Below are 26996 nucleotides of genomic sequence, written 5' to 3' on the forward strand. Positions count from 1 at the left end.
GGGTGTAGTGGAGGGTGGGGGGGGGGGGGCAACAGCACTTATACAATTAGGATTTTTGGCTCTGATCAAAACCAGTAGGCCTACTAGTGTGCAACAAGCAAGTAGGCACTCGACAGAGTGCAGTTCTAGTTATTATTGTATAAGCAGAGCCTGCAAGTACTGTAATCAGATGCGTATGTCAGTAGTTTCTGTCGGCTAATCATTTCATTCCATTTCATATTTCTTTATTTCGTTTAATTTATGGTTTTACATGATTATCATTTTATTTCTACTTTAGTTTTTACATTTTCTATAAAAGAAAGAAAAGGAGCAGAAAGAAGATAAATCTTATTAATACCTGCCACTATCTATCATTAAAAAAAAATCACAATTGATGCACTGCTACCAGCCACTACCTGACTTCACCATGATTATCGAAATAATGAGAGAGAACAATCAACAAGATCTTTATAAGAGCTCAAAAACAAGAGGAAAAAAAACTAATAACTAAAATGAGAGAATGAAAGAAAAAATGAAATTCAACCCTAAAATGTATAATCGTTTCTTTTTAAATACTTTATTAAACTGAAACACTACTGTACAACTCTTCAACTCCTGGCTTTGTGAATTCCATAACTTTCTGTAACAGAAGTGCACATTTGTTTTAGTGTTGTCCGAGCGAACAGATGTTTAAAATATATATCTTCTATGGTCCTCATCCTTTGAGCTAAACTCAAATATCTTTGTTTTGGTAACAATCAGTTTTTCGCTCTGTACACCACTAATGATGTTCGTAGTTCAACCAAATCCATGATTTTCAGCAAGCCTGATGACATAAAAAGCCTGTTAGTAAGTGCTCTGAAATCCTCTTTATGAATAATTCTTAACGCTTAACAGAATCAAAGAAGTCATATTACTCTTATATGAGTATCCAACTCATATTTTACTTTACTACTATTTGTATCCATATCCTATGGATACAAATTTTATTTTATGCCCATATAGTTCTGTGTCAGGCATGCCCAAATATGGAGTCTATGCAATTGTCAGAACAATCATGATGTCAGAATATAGGCCAGCTCCATATATGGAGATATATCAGGTCCAGAGCCCGGGCAGAGGCTTTTGTGCTGGTTCTGGACAACCGGCTATCCGACTGACTTGACACCGGGCACTGCACTCCCTGTGGGGGTGTGGAATGGAACGCGTGTGTCGAATTTGAAGTTGGTGGGGTGAACGGTTCTGAAGTTACGTGGATTATAGACATATGTTGTACAGTATAGTAGCTATATGCACGTATGCGTCAGAGACTTCCATAGTACCTATTAGGGCCGATTCATACTCCTATTTTAGAGCCGAATCAAAGTCGGTTCGGCTCTGTAGAGCCTACAATGTGACGTCATTTCAGGTTCGTGGGGGCAGGTGGGTACCATCCTAAAGACGGCTCTTCAGTGCTACTGACAATTTCTGACGAGCCGAAATCATTTCGGCACTACAACGGTAAAATAGGAGTATGAATCGGCCCTTGTAAATGCACGATGTAAATGTTAATTAGTTGAAAATGTAAAAAACTAAAAATCACACCCGTGTGAAGTGAGGGGCGCTCTTATCATCTATTTTACAACATCGAGGACAAAACAAACATTAAACTCTGTCCATTGTCAATGGCGTTTTTAATGTTTGTCTAAGGAAAAAAACATTAAACCTGTGAGGAGGACTGGAATTATGGATTTATTTTATATGTTGGGTTGTCATGATATTCTTGCGTAGTTAAAAGGATCTATCAGGTGAGTCAAAATATGTATTGTAGCCTACTGTTTTTTTCCTTTCTTGGTGGTGTGTGTATTTATACTATTTAATAACCATGAAATACTTTTAAGTCAACTAAATCTTAGGATATTTAGTTGACTAAAACTAAACTTTTCGGATAGCAAAAATATGACTAAAAAGAAATCAAACATTTCTGTCAAAATCAACACTCTTTCTGTGTTTATTTATAGTTGTACTGTTGAATACAATGGAATAAATACTTTCATTTAATTGTGTTATTTATTATTTATTTCTTTGCCGTTTATTAAACTTTTGGTATAGGCTATAGTATTATTATTGTTGGACCTATGGACTTCCATGCATTCTGTATTAGGTGCGGAAGGTCCGGAGACCCGCAGGGGACCTTGAGGGAGTCCCAGGGTCCCCACTCCACAGCTAAATGGTAGTTTGGAACCAAATGGACCCTACTATGTGTAACTTGAGTGTACAAATGGAACCAAATGGACCATAATGGGTCAATTTGGTTCCATTTGTACACTCTCAGAGTTAAATTAACATTGATTTTTAATATATAAATTGGGATCCCATGCCATCAAATGGGGGTCTGTTAGGCTATTGCATGTAAAACTGGGGGTCCTTGAAATTAAAATGGTTCAGAATCACTGCCAGAGATTTAAAAATCTTCTCCCTGGCATATCTTTTCAAATGGGGGTCCGCGGGCTAATTAGTGTCAATTTGGGGGCCCTTGACTGTGCTTGACATGAAAAAGTTTGAAAAACAATGCTGTAAGGAGGTGCAGAATCGGCCCCCTGCCGTGTCGCCGTTCACACTACAATGCAGTGAACGTTCTGCGAAGCGAACACGAGCGAAGAAGTCGCGCGAGAATGTCGCCAGATAGATCTACAACAAGCCCGACACCCAATAGCACCCACGTCTCGTCTGCGAGGCTGCAGCTGGGTACCCCATAGAGCTGTAAAGGAGGGGTGCCCCCTCAGGCTACGACGAGCCCGTCCTAGGACTTGTTAGATCTCTCGTTGTTTTGGCGAAGCGACAGCGTCGAACCGCGGCGCTCGAGCGAGGCAGCTGGGTGGAAAAAAGATCAGCATTTGGCAGGAAGCTCGGGCCGCATACCTCCACCACTGCAAACCCAGCGGTCCGTATTTTGCAGGCGGGGGATAGGCGGGACTCTGCTGGCTGGCTGGCTGCTGCTGGAAGATTTTTTTGGGGTTGTATGCAAAAAAAAAAAAGAAAGGCAGAGAGAGGGGATCAATTTGGACCCACCGTGGCTGATCGAATATGCGGCGATATTGATCCTCCTATCGGTAAGATATCGGTAAGACCTGTGATATATCAATGTTTGGACGCACGATGGTTGGTTTTAGCGCATGCATTTTTTGGGTCCATGTTGTTGTAAGCAGTAGTCGTATACCTTCCCCTCTCTTCTCCTTTGTTCGGTTCTTGCGCCTTTTCGCACCAATGCGGGTTTTTTTTGTATCAATACTGGCGCAACATTACATTGGAGCCGCGCGTTGCCTCGTGAAAAGGGAGGGGGGGGGGGTCAGTCAATAAGAATATAGATTGATTATCGGTCACGTTGGCATGCAACGATACAAGGGGGTCGCTCGCCCCCCCATGTGCGTATTGCGACAGTAAACAAATAGATCCTCCCCCCTTACCTATAGGTTGTAAACAATGATGTGTTTTTAATTTGGCACTGTGTCGTTGATGATGTGGATTTATTGGGACGTTTTGACACTGTTAATGTGATTGACAGTTTTAGGAGATCATTGATGGAAGGAAGTATTGATGCTCCCTGTGTCCATCATTGATGAGGTCATGGACTGAAAATGTCATTTTTTAAAGTGGGTTACTTACAACTAGTGGTTCTCAAAGTGGGCCCCCCTCAGGGGACCCCCAGGCGTCCCCCAGCAAAATGACGAACAGTTTTAACAAGAGTTAGCCCAATGACAGAATGTATATATTATAGACTAGAGAGCATAGGGATGACTCTCCCCAGTACTACCTACCTACAGTAGACAGTTGTAGAATTCTCTACTGGAATTTGATTATAACCTATATCCTGGCTCACAATCATTCCAAGTGGGGGTCCACAGCCTAAATCTATGTGTAGCAGAGTGGCTCAACCTCATCTGGAGGGTCCTTGACTTTAAAAGGTTTTTGCACCACTGGGGTAATGTGGGTTACACTCTGGGGGTTGACTGGATTTTATGCATGATGTGATTGAAATGACATTCATTCTGCACCATCGTAATGGTAGTAATAAGAAATGGATGTCACGATTCTCAAAATCCATGATTTGATTTTAAGGTCACAAATCATGATGATTAGATTAACATTTTTTTGTATCAAACCTTTTATTTAAACCACTGAGGGAGAAAAACTGACAATTCTAATCCTTGTGGCATTTGCAGGAAACTCAAGCTGTTGTAAAGTACCCTTCTTTTCGTATCTGGACTCTTGAGGAAAGTCCTGTGTCACCGTAACGTAATGATAAATTGAATGCAGAGGTGTGTGTGTGCAGGCATCTTTTTTCCTTTTGAAAGTACCCTTCTGCCATTCAGTAGCTCTTCTTTTAACCGCAGTGTGCACTCCAAACTTCACATCAAACAGCAGGTGCCATTCGTGCTCGAGATGACAATTTGCTTTAGCCAAACAGATCTTTGTGTCCCATTAGAATAAGAGAAGTAGGTTGGAACAGCAACACCACCATATTATGCAATGATGTGAGCTCGATTAGCTTGTATTTTTTAGGATATTGGGTTGGTGACTTTCGAAAATGTATGTTTTCTCATGCAATTGAGTTGAATATTGAATAGACTGATGAAAGTAGGTCATCATGATTCATGACCAATAATTGTCATGATGACAATAGGTGAATTGGAGCAAATGCAATTGTGAGAACGGTGCGAAACCATTCAATTTCAGTACCGGTAATTGATCTGATCTTTGTATCTATCCACTTAATAGCAAATGTTGAATAAGTTTCATTTTAAAATGACAAGCTATGGTAAGGATGCAGATATTGATTGATTGTATACTCTATTAATCAGAAATGTAAACAGCATATGAGGTACAGTCAGACATTTAGGCTAAAAGCATAACACAGTCCTGGGCTGGCGACTTGTTTCTATTATGGTCCTATAATAAATTCATCAACGTAAATTGTGCATTTATCAAAAGCGCTTTACATAGATTGTGCACTACATTCACCCATTCATACACTGATGGCCGGAGGAAACCATGCAAGGCACCAAGCTGCACATCGGGAGCAATTAGGGGTAGAGTCTTGCTCAAGGACACTTCGACATTAACTCTGGGGGAGCCGGGGATTGAACTGGGAACCTCACGGTTCCCCTTCGACTGCTCTACCGGCCACTCTTCCCCATAGCCACTTCCACCCCCCATATCATAACACAAAAATACATGTCACCAAGGATATACACTTATGTACAAACTAAAGGAGGAAAGGGGAAAATGTTAGCAGTGATTGTCACCTTTCTATGGGAAAAATGAGTTTACCTTCCCTTGTGGTTTCCTGATAGATGGATTTTCAGGCCTGTTTTGAAAGAAGCCAGTAATCCACATTTTTAAGGGATGTGTCAGGGCATTCCACATTTTGGTGGCAGAGTAGTAGAATGAGAATGTACCCATGTTTGTTCAGTATTTCCCCTAGCCAGAAGCTGATAGTGTGGGGGAAAGCTTTCACATGGGACCCGTGCACACGCATACGCATCATTTTTGTGATTTCTTTGTTGTTGTTGCTGTCTTTTGCGGTTATTGTCTTTTGTCTTTTTTTGTCCTATTCGCTGCCACCTACTAAAAGTCATACTGTGGTGGCTGGTTGTGATTGTGTGGTGGCCCGCCACACAATAATGCATATAGAGGAAACACTGTTATTCTATAGATAAGTGGTACCAGATCGTTGTTGCCCCCCGCAGCCCGCTAGTATTGTCGATAGGAGAAGTAATTTCAGGTATGAGGGTATTGTGGGCAATGCCCCTTTGACTATCTTAAGATAAGAACCATATTATTGCTCAGACAATAATTGCCCTGTGATGTTGGAGACATCACAGTGAGTCAGACAATAGCTGAGAGGAGTCGAGTATAATGATTTTATGTTCATCTAAACGAAGACCAGGAGCATATGAAAGTACTACACCGAACACTCCTGTCCTGCAAAATGTGACAATGTCTACACTCACATGTCTAATGTGAGTGTGGTTAAACTAAGACAGCAGTCATCAGTCTTAACCTTTTCCCCGCTAAAAAACGTAGTCTGCGTTATTTGTCGGGAAGCAACGCTGCCAAAATTCCTATCTACGTTTATTCAGTTGTATAAATGTGTTTGATTCGATCTAGTGGAAAGGCTACTCACATTAGCTTCAGATGGCTTTCTGTTGTTAGCTTAGACCCTGGGCTGCGCCATCTTGGTTGCACGTACGCTTTCAGTCGCTTTAGTCTCCAAAACCCCTTCCCAGGCAGCATTTCTGGTCAAAACAGCACTTATTGCACGGAGCCTGGCGGTCGCAGTAATGGCACCGGCCACTGCTTCTCATGTTCCCTTAGAGTATTAAAAGGATAGAGACTGAACCGGAGTGATAGCCCCGCCCCCCGCTATTCAGTGGAAGTTGCTCAGTGGCGTTTTGAAGCCAACATCAGTGGCGTTTTTTAACAACATCTGGTCGCAGAGTTTTGGATCTTCAAAATAAGGGTTGAACGGCGCAATATCCTGGCATGTTATTAATTAATCCTGGCGGGGAAACGGTGAATAAACTACGTCATAAGGTACACACTAACCCAGAGGTGTCCAAAGTGCTGCCCAGGGGCAAATGTGGCCCAGGCAAGGGACGAATTAGAGAGGAGCTCCTATCGATCGGCCACCGGTAGGTAATCGGACGATTTTCACTCAAAATATCAATCAGATATATAGTATAATATCATTTTGCATACATTCTCCCCTTCCTCCCCACACAAGAACAGTGTCTGTATCGGCCGATCATGAGAAAAACTATGATCGAAGCACCTCTAATGAATGTTCCACAGCCCACGGCTTCATACCTGAATTGTATTTACTTTATTGTGTTTTTTATTAACCTGGACATTTCCCAGAGTATAATTTGTCAGGATTCCTTGTCCCTTGTTGCCTCATTCTGAAGGGGTCAAAAATAGGCTATTTTATTTCATTTATTTTGACCTTGCACGTCTGGGTAACATAACATGTAATGTGAAATATGGCTGAAAAAAAGCTGCTTAGTGTTTTGTTCACAGCACACACACCTGACAAAGCCCATTAATATTCAATATTTAAAAAAATAAAATGCATACTGTATATGTACCGTATGTGACTTTGTTATGGTCCGATTTCCTTTAAAAAATATATATATTTTGGCCCCCTTTGAAAAATGTTTGGACACTTCGGTCCTAACCCATTGACCACTTTCAACACATTTTTGAAAATGGCTGATCTACAAGCTCACAACGCGACTCTCATGCTGTTGTGACTCTGAGCTTGTAGAACGGCTATTTCTGTGTGTATGATTAATAAGCATAAATATGGGGCTTAACCACTTTTGAACCCTAGCATCATTATTCTAGGCAGGGCACACATTCGGCAAAAGATGTCAGATCTACAAGGTCACAACAAGTAACGCCTCATAGAGATAATTCTGGGGGTCCTTGACATGAAAAAGGTTGAGCACCACTGACATAGAAACATGGGTTTTTCAGATTTTTGTTTTAGGATTTAGAAGCCTTTTTTTCGACCTCAGTCAAATATGGGTTAAGTGGTTAATGGGACATTTCATGAAGGCATTTCGGTGACACAAGGAAACTGCAAATGTGTTAAACTTTGATCTTATCCCACCTCTGCCCATGTTGAAGTTTAACTTCTCATAGACTATGTATGTGGGTGTGAGAATGACTAGAGAGAGAGGGCCTGTTTAGTGTTTGGTATTTGCCGAGACTGTCTGGGCAGCATTCAGGCTACCAGATGATTGTATTACTGCAGTGTTACACGTCTGGCTGTCTGTGTGTAGCTCGCTCCTGTACACAGTTGATTTGGAGTAATTATTGTTTTGGGTCGTTCATTCCTGTTTTGATTCCAGTCAAGGTTCTACAGTAGGTTTCAATGCTAAAACACCTTCTTTCATGTGTTTTTTTGTCATTAACATTGATGATGATACAGTAACCAGCATTTTATCATAGTGGAAACTAAAGGAAATGCTTATTTTCAAACATTAGTTCTGTATCGCAGTGTTTGGCACTTGGGTGACATTTTCCATTGTGGTGGGCTATTGATGTAGGGTACAACTACAAGTTGGATTGAACTCGTTCCAAAATGATGTAAAGAGTATATACATATTGTTTTAATCCGATAATATATCCAAGGTCTTATTGTTACTGACAGCAGAAGGCCATCATGTGACTAAATAGTATATATCATTATGATGCTTTAAGATGGACATACTGTTGGAGCTGTAGCCTGCTTTCAGACAGTGCTTTGTCTGACATCTTGGTGATGAAACAATAGGTGATTGTAATCATGTAGGATTGGCAGTCTGAAAAATCACCTTCAGACTCCACCTCGCCCCCTAGAACTTCTCTTTCTTTGTGTCTTGCCTATGTCTTTGATAGATGCTTTCAGGGCTTAAAGTTCTCAGTCCTGGGGACTGATTTCAGTCCTGAGGATTTCATAGGGGTCATTTAATGAGATCAGTGCAGATTTGCAAAAAAACATTTTCTGTTTTAGGATTTATTTTGGCTTTAAGCCCTGTGCTTTACACCAGGGGGTAAAGCATCCTGGTCTTCAACCATGGGTCCGGAACCCCTGGGGGGTCCTCAGAGTTAGGGGGGGCCGCCAAATCTTTGTGTGATAACAGCGGCACATCATGGCAGACTAAAGCCCCCCATTTACACTGGCAACTAAATCCAGGACTCATTTAAACCAATCGGATTTCAATCTCGATGTGGCACAGATCTGATTCAGGCTAGATTTGTCTGTCCGTGGGACCTTACAATCTCACGATGCCTCACATTGCCTCTGCCTTGTGAGCTTGTGGATCAGCTTTTTTCGGCAAAGAGGTTGGTGTAGATGGAGGGGATAAGAGCAGATCAAGTACAGAAGCAATGGTCAGGTAGTAGGAGTCTGAAAATACACATGCATGTCTATGAAGCTATCTATGAAAGAACAAGTTTAATCTGCAACACAACACAATTTTATACAATATGTAGTCGGGCCGGGGTGTCCCTGCTTCGTTCTCTCTCTCAGATAAGGGGCCCTTGAACTGACAAATGTTGAAGACACAACATGCTTTTACACCAGCGGTTCCCACACTTTGTAGCCCGTGATGACCCAAAACAGATATTTTCTGTCTCCCCGGGACCCAAACTAGTGAAAATAGCAAATCTACAAGCTCACAATGTGTCACTATACACGCCACGTTGTGAGCTAGTAGATCAGCTATTTTCACTACTTTTACTACTAATTTATGGAATTTGATTCGATTTCTCGTTCATTTCTTCATGACATTACTGAAAATAATAATTTAATTTTGTTTTTAATTCATGAAAATGTTTGCTTTTTTGGGAATGTTTTTTGAAAATGTTCTACAAAATCTACGAAACAAGGGACCCATAAAGATCTGTCCGCGACCCACAAATTGGGTCCCGACCCAGTTTTTGTCGAACAGTGCTTTACAGTAGTTTACACTATACAGATATACATGCAGTATGTTAGTTACTTGTTCACATATAGTACATTATTTAGATTGACCAGACTGTTTGCTTGTAAGTTATATTAGCTTTAGCTTTTAGCTAGCATGTTGTAAGACAGAGCTGCTCTGTTTGATGTTTATCTGTTTATCTTTAATTACTCAGGAGCACTTATGTGACCATTTACCCTGTAAATTAGACTGGGGTTTATGACATTTATTCTGAATCTCACACTTTGTAAATGAGTGTCAGATTAATGCCTAAATTGTAAACTGTATGAGAATATCGGATTACTAAAGAAATTGTGCTCAAATGTGGTTTGAACTTGACCTACCTAGTCTGTTGCAGCTCCTGACAAAATGGCTACATTGAATTATTTTAATGATCATTTTGTATGTTACAGCGCTCCCTCCTCCCACACTTCCTCTTATTTAGAAAACAGTGTGTAATAGACCGACAGATGGTCAATCTATTAATCTTTGACTTGTCTTTGTGCATCAAGTTCATGATGTCCTTTAGATTCAACTGGCAACTGCATAATTCAGTTGCCAGTTTAAGAGTAGAATATTTTAATATTTGTAATCTTCCAATGTAAAATAAGGAAATGGACATGACCAAGGACATGGAAATGTGCTTTTGTTCTCTATAGTTAGGAACTTAGGAGGCCCTACTATGTTGATAAACTAGGCCCTAAATATCTAAAACGGTATATTTAAAGATTAGATTTACCGCTTACTGTTTACTGTTTTAACTAAAGAGTTTGGGCTGCCGAAGTTGCGACATCATTTACTGTAGCACTATCACTCCCAACATGAAAGTTTGTAGTAATTGAAAACTAAGGAACGGTACAGTTTGAGAAGTATTGGAGATTGCTAAACTGTGGACATTACTGTTTGAAAGGTACATGAGGACAGAACTGTTTGAAAAGTATGGTGCAGTAGTAGTAGGCTACCGCTTCAAATGTATGGAACGGTAATGTTCTGACCTGAGATCAGATTAAAAAAATGTCTTCGACATCCTGACAGTTTTCTGAAAAAGCTATGTTTCTATGTCAGTCGTTCTTCGATTTTTCAAAAATAGCAGACCTACAAGCTCGTGGAAACCAGGGTTCTGGGGACCAGGATTAGGAACCACTGGTGGTCATCCAAGGACAAACGTATCATCATCATCACCACCACCACCGCCGCCTGTGTAACCTGAGTAGGGGTTTGGCACAACTTTACCCCACTGGCAACTTAACCCATTTTAGGCGGGAACCCCTTTTGGCATTATGTTATGCTTTAGCTATTCAAAAATAGCAGACCTACAAGCTCGTAGCGCGCCACCGAGTGGCGCGCTACGAGCTTGTAGGTCTGCTATTTTTGAAAAATCGAAGAACGACTGACATAGAAAGTTAGAAACATAGCTTTTTCAGAAAACTGTCATTTTCAAACAGACATTTTTAGAATCTGATCTCGGGTCAGAATGGATTAAGTCGCATGAGCCAGGAAAGCAATCGTTTCTAACACGGTACACACTAGTACTGTAGAGCGTAGATGACAAGTTAACTCTATTGTAGAAATTGTCTCGTTTTGTTATGTCCTGCGGCGCTTATCAAAATAACTTACACAAGGCACATTTAAATGTACATGGAAATCAATCGGTATCACATTTTCAGTTCAGTTAATGGCATGGCAGCCAACTGAACTGAACCCACTTCAAATTGCCAAAAGAGGTTTACTACTTGTGAGGTTGCTAAGGGAGGATTCTTTAAGGATAACTAAAGATACTGTTGCTCAAATCATCTGGGATTTCAGACAATATTCTACATGACAACTTGGGATTTGGACCTTTATGTCATCTGACAGTGGCACGCAGCAGGGCAAAGTCACTTAACCCATTTAGACCTGAGGACGATTCTATAAATGCCTTCTAAATCCTTTCTGAAAAACCTCATGTTTCTATATATGCGTGGTTCTCAAACTATTTCATGTCAAGGACTCCAAAAATGATATGTAATTGGCATCATCTGAAAATACGTTGTTGCCAGAAGCAAAGATTTGAGTTAAAAACGTGCGCTCTGAAAGAATATATATTCAAAGATTTGCGGCCCCATTTTCACGATTAAAAAAAAATAGCAGATCTACAAGCTCGTCCCGCGCGGCACGAGCTTGTAGAACGGCTATTTTTCAATAGCTAAAGTATAACATAATGCTTACAACACCAAAAGGGATTCCCGTTCAGAATGGGTTAAAGCAGGTTTCTCACAAAGGAACATACACCGTCCTCACAAATACATACACAGTCACTCATAAATAGTGTTGTTCCGAATCCGATACCAGTATCGGGAAAAGCTGCCGATACTGCTTAAAATGCTGGTACCGGCGAGTATGCTTATATGCTATTCAAATACTATTTATCACATGATTCAGTCATCTTTGAATGCTTGTTTGTTGCACGGCAGTTTTATACTCTTACTGTACTATTTTACATTATTATTTTATTTTTACCGACTTGTAGCTGCACTTTAAAATTGTTAATGGAATTTACTTTAGCTTTATTCCTAGATCAGTGGTTCTCAAACCTTTTCATTTTGTTCTTTTAATTTTTATTCCACGATTTTGTAACACATTTGTTTCACCCAGTGTCAATGGAGGGTATGCGCGTGCTTAAAGTGAATGGCACATCGAGTGGCATAGCAACATGCAAAGTGAGTTTAACATTGTTTAACGTTGTTTAATGCAATCAGATAGGACTTTTATGTTTGGATGTATGGGGTTGTCAAGGCCAGAAAGTAGTTTTTTTACACTCAGTAGGCATTCCATTTCCTGCATAACTTCCGGGTTTGATGATGATGTCACGCGCATACCCTATCCTTGGGAGAGCAACGGACTGACATCATGCTTCCTTCAATGCATGAGCATCCAAGCCACTTCTTTTCACCTGACAGGGGGGAGTTTCCCCAGTTAGACGTAGCACGTGGAAGGAACACGTTATTCCAACCAGTTCCTTTCCCCTCCATCAGGTATGCGCCCTGGCTGACCAGGGGAAGGACAAAAAAACCCTGTTAATTTCAATGAGAGTGTAAAAATGGGTAACGGTCCATTTGGTGACATTTTTACTCTCTCAGAGATACACAACTGTAAGGGTCCATTTGGTCCACCTCAAGGAACCGAAATAGTCCCTGGACCCCACTTTGAGAACCACTGTCCTGGATTTGTTTAATCCATTTAGAGCCTGAGGCCGATTCTACAAATGCCTTCTAAATCAGTAGTTCTCACACTTTCAAGATTTTAACAAAATGTTCAAAAATAGCAGATGGCAGCACAGCACACTCTGCTATTTTTGAATAGCCAACGCAAAAATGACACAGATGCTTTCCCGTTTAAGGGGTTAAATTACACACACTTGATATTGGATCGCTACTCTGTATCGACCAATAAGCAAGTTATTGAGTTATCGGTATCGGGAGGGATTTTTCTTTTTACTCATAAAGCAAGAGGAACATGGATGCTTTGTTTCAAATCATCTCCTCTGTCTGCAGGTTCACGGAGCATCGCAGAGTGACGCACCCATAGAGTTCGCCCCTCTCTCCAGCTGATAACCTGCACCCAGCTGTATGCAGCCGACCGAGGGGCCAGTGTAATCCCTGCTGTGCCTCCCCCTTCCTTCCCTCCCTCCCCCCTCCCTCCCCTCCCTCCCTCCCTCTCCCGTTCGGCCCAGTATCTGTGGAGGCAGAGCCCCCAGAGTGTGGTGTGCACTGGCAGCCCGGCTGCCCACTCCCAGGTGGATGAATGAAGACCCCATTCAAGAGTCCAGCTGCCCAGCGGCCCAGAGCCGATGGGGGTGAGAGTCTTGTCTATCCGTCTGTCTGTCCATTCGTGCATTCATTGATTATCGGTGCAGGAGTTCATCAAATTAATTGATTTAATCAATTCTATTATGGGCGCAGCACTTCATCAAACTAATCGATTTAATCAATTCTAAAAAGATGGTTTTGATTTTAATAAAATAAGTCGAGTTCTTCTGAGGACCCGTGTTAAAAACCAACTATACCAGGGGTTCTTCTGAGGGTTCTTCAGAGGGCCCGTGTTAAAAACCAACTATACCAGGGGTTCTTCTGAGGGTTCTTCCGAGGGCCCGTGTTAAAAACCAACTATACCAGGAGTTCTTCTGAGGGTTCTTCCGAGGGCCCGTGTTAAAAACCAACTATACCAGGAGTTCTTCTGAGGGTTCTTCCGAGGGCCCGTGTTAAACTTCCTTCTCTGATTCCAGGACATTCAGGAGTGTCGGCAAACATGATGAAGAAGAAGAATTCGCACAAGTAAGTTAAAACTCCTTTAATAGGATGGATATTTTATGAATACTCATACTACTAATTTGTTATGAATATCAATGTGAATAATACTGCACGGATGCTAATTATACCGTATGGATGTTAACAGTGTTGTATGAATATTAATACTGTATGAATGATAATAGTGCACTATGCGATTAATCGCAATTAACTCACCGCTCTGTTAATCGTGGTTAATTCTTATAAATCCCATATTTATTCATCTTAGCCATTTGCCATCAGGATTTAGAAGACATTTTTTTAATTTCGACGTCAGGCCTAAATGGGTTAAAACACGGCTCTCTATGTCAGTGAGCATGCTCCTTTATGTTTTGTTACGTGGTACTGTATGTTTTGGGGATTGCCATGGTCATTGTAGATGTTACAGTACCATTACTGTTACCCCACAACGCATTAGGAATTACATTTTCCACATCATGAAGTTCAGCTACCATTTAGCTCAAAGGGGAGTTAAATGCTAGTAGTAGATTGGAATGTAAGAGGGAGGCTTCAATATCCTCGGGTAAATATATATTTTTTTATTTTATTTTGTAGAGTCCTGTATGATGTCTATCATTCAGTGTTTATGTAAAAAAAATGCTAATTCCAATATATACATATACAATATATACATACTTTTGCATAAAGCTAGCATATTTTTCCACTCCCATGATAATAGGGGCATAATAAGACATACAAAATATCCCTCTAAGGTACCTTTTGAATGGATTACTTATTTGCGATTCATCGTATGATCAATTAATCAAGGTTAAAAATGTAACATTTGACACTAATTAATGCAAATTAAACAAATTGTTTTGAAGATCAGTGCTTTTACATTTCTAACTAAGGTCATTAACACTTATCTGTCTTCACTCTTCATATACTCATTTCTCTTTCTCTTGTCTCCTCGTCCCTCTAGGAAGCAGAGGACCAGTGTAGGTCCCAGTAAATCTCTCTCTCAATCCAGGAGGAACATTGTTGGTTTTAGGATCCAACACATCTGGAAGGAAGGAAGTAAGTCGCATGCAATATGATGAGATTAAATAAACTGAGATGAAATGAGATTAGGTGCAATGAAACTAAATTAGATTACATTTCACATTTCATAACATGAAATATGATGTGACTCTGAGGGTTATGGGGATTCTCAGGCCTGAAAATAAAGGCCCCAAAATGTCCTCCAAGTCACACATCCAACAAGCTTTGAACTGAACAGATTGGACCTTCCGTTCCAGAGATAATGGCCAAAACATCTTGACAATGGCCACTTTCTCCTGATTTTCGATCAATGTCTGTGTTCATGTCTGTGTTCACCTACCTATGTGTCGCCCACTTTTCTTTAATGACACAGTCTAGGAATGTCTGACCCCAATGAACTAGGTAGTACCCGAGTAAAGTTCACTTTGAGCTGCATCCAACACATCCACTTCTATTTCCGTCTGCCTTACCGTTAGGCCGATGGGCATTGGTCAGTTGAAATTTCTTTTTTGGGGTAGTAGATACGTAGATATATTGTTTTGCTTCACAGAACCTGAAGCTCGACAGAATTTGAGAACTCTATTGAGAACCACAATCTAGGAATAGATTAAAGTAGTGCAACATCAACTGAAGCATTCAAAATATTACTATATATTAAATATGATGTGATAAATGACGTGGTATTGGATTGGCACATTGGCATACTCACCGATACCAGCATTTTAGGCAGTATCGGCAGCTTTTCCGATACTGGTGGACGGTATATGTAGTGCAAAATTCCCACTCACGTGAATTCCCACAGAATTCCCAACGTGGGTGCATCCGCTTTGTCAGAGAGTCTTTCTACATGAACACAATTGACCATGCTCGGGGAGGCAATCTTTGTTGCTGCAGTGGCACCAGTCAGCATTGGGTAGGGTGGACGAGGGGCTATATGTCCTCCCGGTGGGGTCTCCTCGAGTGAATACTAGGTGAAGTCCATTTCAATTTCTGTTTAATTTGTACCCAGATTTTCAGTGTGGAAATGACAGTTGGATTTATCAGGGCAGCACTTGGAGGGAGGGAATGGTACATTACTGCATACTAGTGAGACTAGTGAGTACAGAAATGGCATCAAGCTCTCTGGCTTGTTCAACCAAAGCAGAACCGAATGTAGGTTGTTCTGCCTAATAACAACGTAACAATGTGAGGTTTGTTTGGTAGACCAAGCCACCGTATTATCATTAGTGTGCAATAATAATAAAACTTTATTTGTATAGCACCTTTCATGACATGAAATGCAGCTCAAAGTGCTTTACAGAGCAATGGAGAAAAGAAAAGAAAAGCAAGGCAACGACATTAAAAAACAAGCAGTAATGCAATACAGTGAGGACATGAATAACAAAAAATAAAAGATCAATTAAAAGCAATGTTGTAGAAGTGGGTCTTGAGCTGTGCTTTAAAAATGTCTACAGAGGCTGCCTGACGAAGGTACAGTGGGAGCTTGTTCCATGCTGACGGCCCGTAGAAGCAAAAAGCTGCTTCCCCGTATCTTTTAGTTGCCATTTTTTTAGGCAAAGCGAGCAGGCCAGCAGTGGAAGACCTTAGGGGCGGTTTGGGACATATTTAGGCAGGCAGTCATGTAGGTAGGAAGGTGCGAGACCATTGAGAGCTTTATAAAATCTTTGAACTTTAAAATCAATCCTAAAAACAACCGGAAGCCAGTGCAGTGAAGCCAAAACTGGAGTAATATGTTCTCTCATCTTAGTTCTAGTTAAAACTCTGGCTGCTGCATTTTGGACAAGTTGTAATCTGTCAGTTGTTTTCTTAAGCAGTCCTGAAAAAAGTGCATTGCAGTAATCAAGCCGAGAAAAAACAAAGGCGTGGATTAGCGTTTTTGCATCGTCCGAAGACGATACAATAGAGATACAGTAGGCGAGCACTTGGGCAGAATAGGTTTGAATTAAGCCAGCACTGCTTTTGGGAGATGTATTGACATATTGACGTATAAGATATTTATATATTAATATACATTTTTACAGATCTTATGCTAGCAAGCATTACTGTAGAATATGAAAAAGATATATTATGTTATGAAAATATAATTGATTTAAATAAAATACTCAATACTTGTTTTTTTGTATTGTGAATACAAAAACTAAACTATTGTGTATTTGCATGACGCAATGTGTTGTGAGTTTGTAGTTCGGCTATTTTCGTATGACACACTTGTACACACCTGCATGCCCACGAGACCGAGTTCCTACACTACTGTCCCACTGCTACATGTACGGTAGGTTATACCGTACATGTAGTAGCGAGTCTAGCGACTAGCGCAGCATGCAGATTAGGTTGTTGGTCGGCTACTTAAAGGCCCTTCACACCAGATCAGATGTGAAACCTAACCTCCATCTGGTCTCATTCAGTAGAATGCGTTGGTCCAACCAGGGCAATGGAGTGAATGAAAGATCAAACTCGTTTCACAAGCCATAGTCAGGATAGCCTAATCTTATCAGTGTCCATTTAAATTTTTCTATTAACCCATTTTGACCTGAGATCAGATTCTAAAAATGTCTTCTACATCCTGACCTTTTTCTGAAAAAGCTATGTTTCTATGTCAGTCGATTTTTCTAAAATAGCAGACCTACAAGCTCGTAGCGTGCCATTCGGTGGCGCGCTACGAGCTTGTAGATCTGCTATTTTTCAATAGCTAAAGCATAACATAATGGTAACACCAAAAGGTGTTCCCGGCTTCCGCCCAAAATGGGTTAATCCTACCTTTCTTTTCTTTGATCTAAAATATCAAGGCATTCCTTAGAAAATACATTTTTCGTAATACTGGTCTGAGCCAAGTCTCTTGTCCCGTCCTGTCCTGGACGGGCATAAAAACTGTTAAAAAGCATCACTACACCACTGGATGTCAGAGAACAGTGGAACATTACAAGCATGAACGGGAGTCATGGGACCAGACATTACAAACAAGCCACTGGTAGATTAACAAACGTAGCCAGGCTCAGCTACTGTAACAAGGCTGACATTAAAGGGATTGGACATGACTAACGTTCAAGTGGAATTTCACACATGCTATATTATTGCTATTCCATTACTTTTTCTATTCTTGTCTGTTGGTCTGTCCTAGTCTCGCGAGCCCGTCTGTGGACTTTCAAATGCTTCCTCCACCATACAGTCAGTATGCCAGTCGGTATACAGCCAGGCCTAAAGCGGACATGACACCTAGCTCCTCCCCGCTTCCGTTTCGTCTTCTCTTTACAGTCTTGCAAATCCGTCCTAATGTAAATAATAACTAAATAATTTAAGCATATAGCTTGCTACTTAGCAGAAATGGAAATCAAAAAATATTTAATGTAAAAATAATATTTGGAAATGTCTCCAAATATATCTTGCGGATGACCGATGCCGGCAGGCAGAGATTGTGTCTGAATGGTTGTCTGGCTACACGAGACTGTCCTGTCCTGACTGAATGTCTGTCTGTTCTGTACGTCTGTGTAGGTAAGTCGTCGCAGTGGAAGGGCACGGTGTTGGACCAGGTGCCTGTCAATCCATCGCTCTACCTGATCAAATACGATGGCTTCGACTGCATCTACGGCCTGGAGCTGTACAGCGACGAGAGGGTGATAGGACTGGAGGTTCTGCCTGACAGAGTGGGTAAGAATGTTCACATGGCAAGCTAATTACCGAGTCATAGAGTTATAAATAAACTGAGACGTCACCGAGAGGAAACACTGAAGCGGAATGGACATTGAAAGTAGGTACTGCAGCTGGAGTGGCGGGGCCCCCGTCTACGTCACTATGCGTATGTGACGCATGACTCACGGTGCTCGTTCATGCTTTCGGCCCCGGCGCGTTCATGAGAGCTCTGTTGAATTGAATACAATTCTATGACGTAGATGGGGCCCATCTGAGCTCCGCCCGCCACTTTTCCAACCTGGAAGAAGGGGTGAAAACGCCTCATGCGCTGGGTGAGAAACTCCATGCAAGTGGATGGGAGTTCCGGTGTCGTCTCTATTATTTATAACTACTAGAACAGTGTCAGGCATGCCAAATTACACTTTAGTGCTGGTTCTGATGTCAGAACAGGCCAGCTTACGGAGGTTTGTGTCGGGCATGCCCAAATATGGACTATTGTGATGTCAGAACAGGCCAGCTCCATATATGGAGTTATGGACTAGACTGCAGGCTTTCCCAAACTGTGGTGCGCGCACCCCTAGTGGTGCGTGGGCGACCTGCAGCGGGTGTGTGACATGAAAAGGGTAATGGCGGACGGCTTATAGTGTTATTTAAAACCAACGTCAAAATACGGTAAAACACCGTTTTTGTATAAAGCTGCGTGACTCGAGACGGGAGAGCGGCAGCTCTCTCTCTCCCTCTCCCCCCCTCTCTCTCTCTCTCTCTCTCTCTCTCTGTGTAGTGGCACTCCTCCCCACAGCCCCCCCTTTCCAAGTTCCCTCACACATACAGCGTCATAGTTTCAACTCAAGACAAGACATGAAGCCAACTCACATTGTCTGTCCATTATTTGTCCATGCTTTGCAAAGTAAAATCCACAGGGTGTACTGTAGCATTAGTATTTAGTAGGTATGTTAACCAGCACTATAAGGAAGAGCTCGCAGTGCAAGCCAGGTAATTAACACCAGCCAGGTGTGTGTGTGTGTGTGTGTGTGTGTGTGTGTGTGTGTGTGTGTGTGTGTGTGTGTGTGTGTGTGTGTGTGTGTGTGTGTGTGTGTGTGTGTGTGTGTGTGTGTGTGTGTGTGTGTGTGTGTGTGTGTGTGTGTGTGTGTGTGTGTGTGTGTGTGTGTGTGTGTGTGTGTGTGTGTGTGTGTGTGTGTGTGTGTGTCGCTCTCAACCTAAACTGAAAGGAATGTGGGCCTAATGCATTTTGGCAATAATGCACAAAAATAAATGTTTTAATAACTAAATAACTGATCAGCGCCACCTGGTGGTCACCAGTTTAGGCTATGGTTGCCGATTCGCCCATTATAAAAAAAAGAAATAAATTTTATTTATATTATGCATGTAATGTGCATGTCATCACCTAAAAAAAACTCGTCTTGTCATCCATGGCAATCAGTGCATAATTGGATCCAACTCGTCTTAACGTTTATGGCACTGGGACCCATTATAGTGATTTTGCCATAACCCTCATATACCTCCTGTGTGTGTGTGTGTGTGTGTGTGTGTGTGTGTGTGTGTATGCATATTGTGGAGTCTCAGTGGTCAAGGAGCAGGCGGAACAGGGGATTGCAGCAGTTTCAAACGGCTCTTTATTTGTTTAGCAGCAAAGTATACAGAATGCATGCAGGAGAAACCCCACGTAGGTTCAGCATAAATTATATTCCATACAATTTAAGTTTCACAGGCGTCGTCGCCAGCCTGGAGAAGGATGAGAACAGAAGATTAGATTTCAACTCAGGTTTGTACAGTCTCTGATAGCTCGCTCCTCACTGGAGGGCTGTGGTTTTAATAACGATAAGAGGTGACGGCGCTGCCTTGCTTCGTGACGTCATCGGTCTTTATCTTTAACTGTAGCGGGTCTTCTCCCCTAGCGGGTTCCAGCTCCGAGAGAGCACTAGCCGTTTTGCCACCCTGGCGTATATAATGAGCGCCTGTTCGCTAGACAGGCCTCAATAGTAGACTCAAGAATTATAGGTTTCTTTCCGACCTTATTTTGGGTAGTGTCCTTGTCGCTGTCACTGTGGCGGGGCTGCCACCCTCCCGCCGCACGATATGCGGACTTGGAACTCCCGTCTCTATATTTTACTCATACAGTCCGAGTGTCCCTGTCCCTCGGACATTCCCTGGACCGTTCCTAAAAGCCTGTGATGAGAGGAGAATGACAGTTAAGACATGCAGAGCTATTCACATGAATGTGTGTTCGGTGGAGGTGTGTGTGTCGTCTTACCCCCCGACGGTGTGCCATGCGTGCCTCTGTGAGCATATGTGTGTGAACCAGCCGCTGTCAGACGTAGACTTTATATGACGGGTGTGGCCGCTTGCTGATTTGGGTGCGGTCGATCCATCAGCTCCAGCTGGCGGAGGAGGAGATTCAGGACGTATACATTCCCTATCACACGGCCGAGGGCGTTCCTAACGGCCCGAGGCTTCTTCTGTCTGACAGCGTGTCTGGTTGCCCTGGCAACGCACTTACCATCGCGGGGTGTCGCTCTCGAGACCCCACAATATATATATATATATATATATATATAATGTTTAAATGACAGTTTTCATATTGTAAATGTAGTCGCTAACGTGGTTTAGCGACTAGCACTTTGACAGCTCATCCATCGTAGCTTGTTTACAAGTGAAACAGACTTCCTGTGCAGAAACTTCATCAAAATACTGTAAGAGCCACTTGTAATGATTAGTCAATACTAGTTTTATTTCTAAGTCTACTTACAGGACGTTAACAAACTTAACATCTCATTTGAGTTCCTTTTGGATGCCTGTCAGCACCCAATATTTTGGGCCATATATAGTTGTAATTATTACATTCTAAAGTCAATATTGTCTGTTGAACAGAGTCAACGAGGGAGGGCTGGGTCTCGTCATGCACCTCGACATGCCGTCTCTCTCTTGCTCTCTCTCTCGTCATGCTCCTCGACGTGCCGTTTCTCTCTCTCTCTCTTTCGCTCTGTCTCCGTCTCTCTCACCCCAACAGCACACACACACACACACACACACACACACTGCTGGCTTGCTGGCTATATTAATGAAAATGCAATCATGGCGCCCCCCTTGAGCGAGCGAGGTGAAACACAAAGCAACGTGCAATGTGGGACAGTTTTGTTGTGATTGTCAACAGCTCTGGTAAGAATGTTGGTGCGCTAAAATGCACTAATATTATGCAAGTTTGCAACCCTCCGCTGCGTTGTCTCGAGAGGTGGGGTGCACGTCGCTCACAGAGAGCAGTCTCAATGTCACGTTGAAGCATATCATATAGCATATATATCGGATAGGATCGGATTAGCACCATTTTGGTCGGACTGGGTCCAAACCTTCTCGGCTCCGTTTCGAACCGGATCCGATCCTTTTGGGGCCATTTCCGGGCGGGTGCGGCCAATTAGAATGTTTCTCGGATCCGTACCGGTTCGGCTCAGATATCACCAGTCCCGTTTCGGACTGGGTCCAATTTTATGTACCCGTGCTACCCTCTAATATGGACCCTGGGCAGGGGCCCTGTCCAGAGCCCGGGCAGAGGCCTTTTTGGGGGCGGTTCTGGACAACCGTGGGTCCGACTGGGATTCAGTCGAACTCGGGTCTCCCGCGTGAAAGTCCGATATCTTAACCACTAGACCGAAGGGATATTGCTATGTCATCTCCCCCGGTCATATTAGACTTTTGAGGCCATCAGGCTGAGTCTCTGAGCCACTCTGCTACAGCTACATTAAATCTTTCCTGAGATCCTTCGCTGTCCTGTAGTGAAACATCAGGTCTATGAATCCCTCTTAAGACAATAAAACAACTTGATCAAGACATCCTAACGTGATAGAGACAAATTCCCTGAAAGCTGCTGTGAAACCGTTTGGCGCAGGTCTGTAGTTCTTGCGTGACAGAGTGGGGGATGTGGATGGATGAATGACAGGTCTGTAGTTCTTGCGTGACAGAGTGGGGGATGTGGATGGATGAATGACAGGTCTGTAGTTCTTGCGTGACAGAGTGGAGATGTGGATGGATGAATGACTGAATATTTTTGCTGATCTCGGATCTGGAGGTGTACATTGTTGAAATGTTGATCTCTCTGCTCTTCTGTCGACCGCAGCGCCGGCCCGCGTCAGCGACTCGATGCTGGCGGAGACGATGATCGGCAAGGCGGTGGAGCACATGTTTGAGACGGAGGAGGGGCCCAAGGAGGAGTGGAGGGGGATGGTGTTGGCCAGAGCTCCCATCATGACCGCCTGGTTCTACATCACCTACGAGAAGGACCCCGTCCTCTACATGTACCAGCTCCTGGACGACTACAAGGAGGGAGACCTTCGCATCATGCCTGACTCCAGTATGACTTACATTACTGCTTTAGCCCATTAACCTAAATTCTAAAAAGAAAGTCTTCTAAATCAGTCTTCTTAAAAACCTCTGTTTCTATGTCAGTGGTTCTCAGCCTTTCCATGTCAAGGACCCCCGGAATTATCTTTATTTGGCCGCGGACCCCCATCTGAAAATATGTTGTTGTTCCCAGAAGCAAAGGTTTGCGTTAAAAACGCTCTGAATATATATCATGAAAGAAATGGAACAACATATTTTCAGATGGGGGTCGTGGCCAAATACATATCATTCTGGGTGTCCTTGACATATAAACAGTGTGAGCACCACTGATAAAGAAATGTAGGTTTTTCAGAAAACTCAAGATTTGGAAGACATTTTGTAGAATCTGATCCTCAACTAATCAAATGACTCCCGAGCGCGGCATCGCCTGTGGCTCACCGCTCCAAGAGATGGGTCAAATGCGGAGAATAAAATGTCACTGCGGTAACGTGCGTCACAAATCGTATGACTTTGACTTTGAGGTCTTAACCCATTCTGAACGGGAACCCATTTTGGTGTTTTAAGCATGTTATACTTTAGCTGTTGAAAAATAGCAGATCTACAAGCTCACAGCGCTACGAGCTTATAGCAGAAAAAATAGCAAAAATAGCAGAACTACAAGCTTGTAGCACGGCACCGCACAATGAGCTTGTAGATCTGCTATTTTTCAATGGCTTATTTTAAATAATAGTTTAAAGTGGTTAAAGCTATATGGAGACACATCCTCGGGTCTAAATGGCTTAATCTATTTATTATTTTATTATTTTGCTTTCTGTAACCTTTTATTCATCCAATGTATTACTATTGAAATCAGTGGTCTCTGAAACAATGAAATTATGATTATTATTATTATTATTAGTAGTAGTAGTAGTAGTAGTAGTAGAAGTAGAAGAAGTGAATGAATAAATTAATACTTTTTTTCTGCCGTGCCACCTCAACTCGTGAACCATCCCTCATGGGATTATATGACCTTCTCAAACCTAAAAGCACATTTTAAAGAAAGGGATATATTTACTGGCGACCCATTAGAGACAAACGGGTCTGTGACCCATTTTCAGTCTCTGGCTGCCCAATGATTGGGAAACACTGGTTTAAACACAAACCACCTTCTCTGCTGATATGATATTTCACTCCCTCCTTCCCACTCTCTCCCTCCCTCTCTCTCTTTCTCCTTCTCTCTCTCTCTCATCCATCCAGACGACAGTGTGCCGACGGAGCGAGAGCCAGGCGAGGTGGTGGACAGCCTGGTGGGGAAACAGGTGGAGTACGCCAAGGAGGACGGCGGGAAGCGCTCCGGCATGGTGATCCACCAGGTGGAGGCCAAACCCTCCGTCTACTTCATCAAGTTTGACGACGACTTCCACATCTACGTGTATGACCTGGTCAAAACCTCCTAAGACCCACCCCCCCGTCCCCCCTCGGTTGGACGCAACCACCTCTCCCTGAACCCCTACTCTGAAGATGAGAGCATCGTTAAAATACGGTTGAAAAAAAGAAGAAAACACAAAAGGAGATGAAAACTAACTGGAATCCAGATCAAACGCACTGAGGCCTGAAGACGGAAGTTATGTAAACCCGGTCCAGACTAGTTAAGACCTGCTTCTTAAAGAAAACCCGAAGGCTAGAAAAGTAGCTACAACTTCACTTTGCTCACTCCTTTAGAAGGATTACATGCTTACACGGCTAGCATTCATTATTGAAAATAATGTTCCAGCTGCAAGCTAACAAGCAAGGCATATATACCTGCTTGTATATGCCTGGCTATGCTACAACAAGCTAGGATCACCCATTTGGCTTCCATTACGAATACTAACACTTGTGGTTTTTCAGTTTGGGGTGCGAGAACACAACCCTAATTCACGATTTCACGTGTCTTATAGCTGGGCTAAATTTGTAGAAATGTGTTAAAAACAAATCAGCACAGTACTGACTCTTCACTGTTTATTGTCAGAGTAAATAGTAGAGAGAGACATTTCTAAGGTTTAACACATTTGACCAGATAAGGCCCAGTAAGAAAAGAACTACAGCTCCCACACTAGGGCCGGGCAGTCATCTCCATATCCATCATGTTCTGAGGCACAATCAAATCATATACTATTTGACCAAAGATATGCTACAGTTAAACACAATGTGCAACAAAGGCATTAAGGATATTGTCAAATCATATTTTTCCACCAAACATAATGATCTGGATTACAATAATCAGGATTCTCGTGTTCGTCATATTCGTGCAGCCCTACGACCGGCACAAAACCTTTCCTGAGATCCTACGCTGTCCTGTAGTGAAACATTAGTCTCCTCCTTATGCAGGGTAGTAGGTCTGTGAATCCCTCTTAAGACAATAAAACAACTTAATCAAGACATCCTAACTTGATTGAGACACATCTTCTGAAAGCTGCTGAGACCGTTTGAAACCTTTGGGGGAGGGGGAGGGGCAGGTGCGTCTGGTTGGGGATTTGAACCCATGACCCCCCCGCCCTTAACATATAGTAGTACTACATCGAAATCTCGAAGGCATCTTTACCGAAACCCCACGTCTCTGCCAGCCAAGTCCATGGCCCTGCATTCCCAGAATGCCAGTATGAGGATTTATTTGTGTGAAAGGAGCCGCTACGATCGATCGCACCCCCTTCCATTGTACATGGACAACTACTTGAACCTGGAAGTACGTAAAAGGATTACTCGTCTAATCGCTGAGGATCTTACCGCACATGTCCAACGGGATAGCGTTTTACTGAGCGTGCTTCAAAGAGAAGAGTTGTCTTATGGTGGGGGCGGAGACTCTTGTGGAATTAAAACACGTCTGACTGGCTTTTTTTTTTCCTTCTTCGAGTGGTGTAAAGAACCAGAGGACATTGAGTTAGAGACTCATGTTTTGTTTTCGTTTCATTTTCTGTCTGTGTATATTCTTAAAACTGTCTCCCGCCACTTTGTTCTCTACCGAATGATACAGTCATTGTAGCAGCTCACCCCGCTCACAGATTACCTTAAAAACAGACATCTTGACTTGATCTTTAAATCTTTTTCTGTTATGTTTTCGTTCACCGAGTGCTCTTTACCATATGGGGAAATACATTGGTACAGAAAAAAAGGTTGCTGTCTGCCAGGTAAATGATTAGCCAAACAGATTAGCTCTTAATTCTGCATTGGTTCCAAATAATTTCCCTCGTATGTTTTTCAGTTATATGCATCGCATCGTCAATGGTTTTGGAAGTAAAAAAATACAGAGGAGCTAGGATTAAAAAAGGCTACCGTGTTGAAGTTGTAAACAGAACTATTGACGTTAACTGCTCTACTACCACCAAGTATTGTTCCACAGTCAGCGCACACCTGTCCATCATCCATACAGTGCCTAACAAACAAACCAACAACAGGCAGGTTTTCATTGAATACGTTGTTTATGGGGTGAGTTTTTTTTGGTTTGTTTTTAAGAGCTGTGACAAAGATCCATATATTAAGTTTTAAATCAAGTGTGCAACATATTGTCAATGGAAACTTGCCTTATTATTGTTTCTCTGCCTGCCTTTCGGTTCGTCTTGTTTGTTTTCCTTCTATTATTATTTAGAATTATGCTAAATTCTTGGTCGTTTCTTTCTTCATTGTTCATGTCGACACATTTTATACAACTTTTATTTCCGTCTACTTTTGATTTTTCTATTGGCATCTAACTGTATTGTTTCTTGTTAAAAATTGATTTTTATAACATATACTGTCTCTCTCCCATCCTGTCGTGTGTGTGTGTGTGTGTGTGTATGTTTGTGTGTGTGTGTATATATATATATATATTATATATATATTATAAATATTTACTTGTATTAGCCTGTTGTACTCCTGTAGGTGGCTAGTGTGGAACCTCCCCAAGAATAATGCGCTAACCAGAATACCAGTTGGAGGTGTTTTGATCTTGAAGCATAGCTCGGCTAACAACAGTTATGCTAGATTTCTGATACTTAGTCACGTTTTACCCTCATGGGATTTCAATTTTTGTATTATTTCTTTTGCTGTTATTGTATTGCTGATTGACAAATCTGAGTTTGTCGTCGAATCATTGGTTCTTAAAGACTGAATTGCCCTTTTTTTTAATGAGCCCAATTTTCACAACATCTCTGCTTTGTTTGTTGTTTCCGTTGGAGATTAAACTTGTTGTTTTCAGTTCTGTTGGATGGCGGCCATTACATCATTCTATAGACTGTTGCACGTG

At 42.1% G+C, this 26996-nt stretch overlaps 1 protein-coding gene across 2 annotated transcripts; it reads left to right on the forward strand.

Moving 5' to 3' along the window:
• The first annotated feature begins 2939 nt into the window (after positions 1-2939).
• LOC308317684 (spindlin-1-like) lies at positions 2940-26502 on the forward strand. 2 transcript variants are annotated; one of them, XM_080766890.1, is made up of 7 exons: positions 2940-3071; positions 13004-13305; positions 13735-13783; positions 14718-14812; positions 18266-18421; positions 22533-22766; positions 23993-26502. In XM_080766890.1, the coding sequence occupies exons 2-7, from the start codon at positions 13254-13256 to the stop codon at positions 24190-24192; spliced, it is 786 nt and encodes a 261-aa protein (XP_080623016.1). In that variant the 5' UTR covers positions 2940-3071; positions 13004-13253; the 3' UTR covers positions 24193-26502. The 2 variants fall into 2 exon arrangements, with proteins under 2 accessions (XP_080623016.1, XP_080623015.1); XM_080766889.1 differs by having other exon boundaries at positions 2965-3082.
• Positions 26503-26996: the final 494 nt, after the last annotated feature.

The sequence above is a fragment of the Protomyctophum bolini genome (genome assembly GCF_963924005.1).
Source record: "Protomyctophum bolini genome assembly, chromosome: 6".
NCBI lineage: Eukaryota > Metazoa > Chordata > Actinopteri > Myctophiformes > Myctophidae > Protomyctophum > Protomyctophum bolini.

What these genes read in the sequence shown, in the direction of transcription:
- LOC308317684 (XM_080766890.1), top strand. Translation starts at nt 13,254, where the DNA reads ATGAAGACCCCATTCAAGAGTCCAGCTGCCCAGCGGCCCAGAGCCGAT. An exon ending in GGTTCTGCCTGACAGAGTGG is followed by an intron (nt 18,422 to 22,532) that starts GTAAGAATGTTC and finishes TGTCGACCGCAG; the next exon opens with CGCCGGCCCGCGTCAGCGAC. An exon ending in TCGCATCATGCCTGACTCCA is followed by an intron (nt 22,767 to 23,992) that starts GTATGACTTACA and finishes TCATCCATCCAG; the next exon opens with ACGACAGTGTGCCGACGGAG.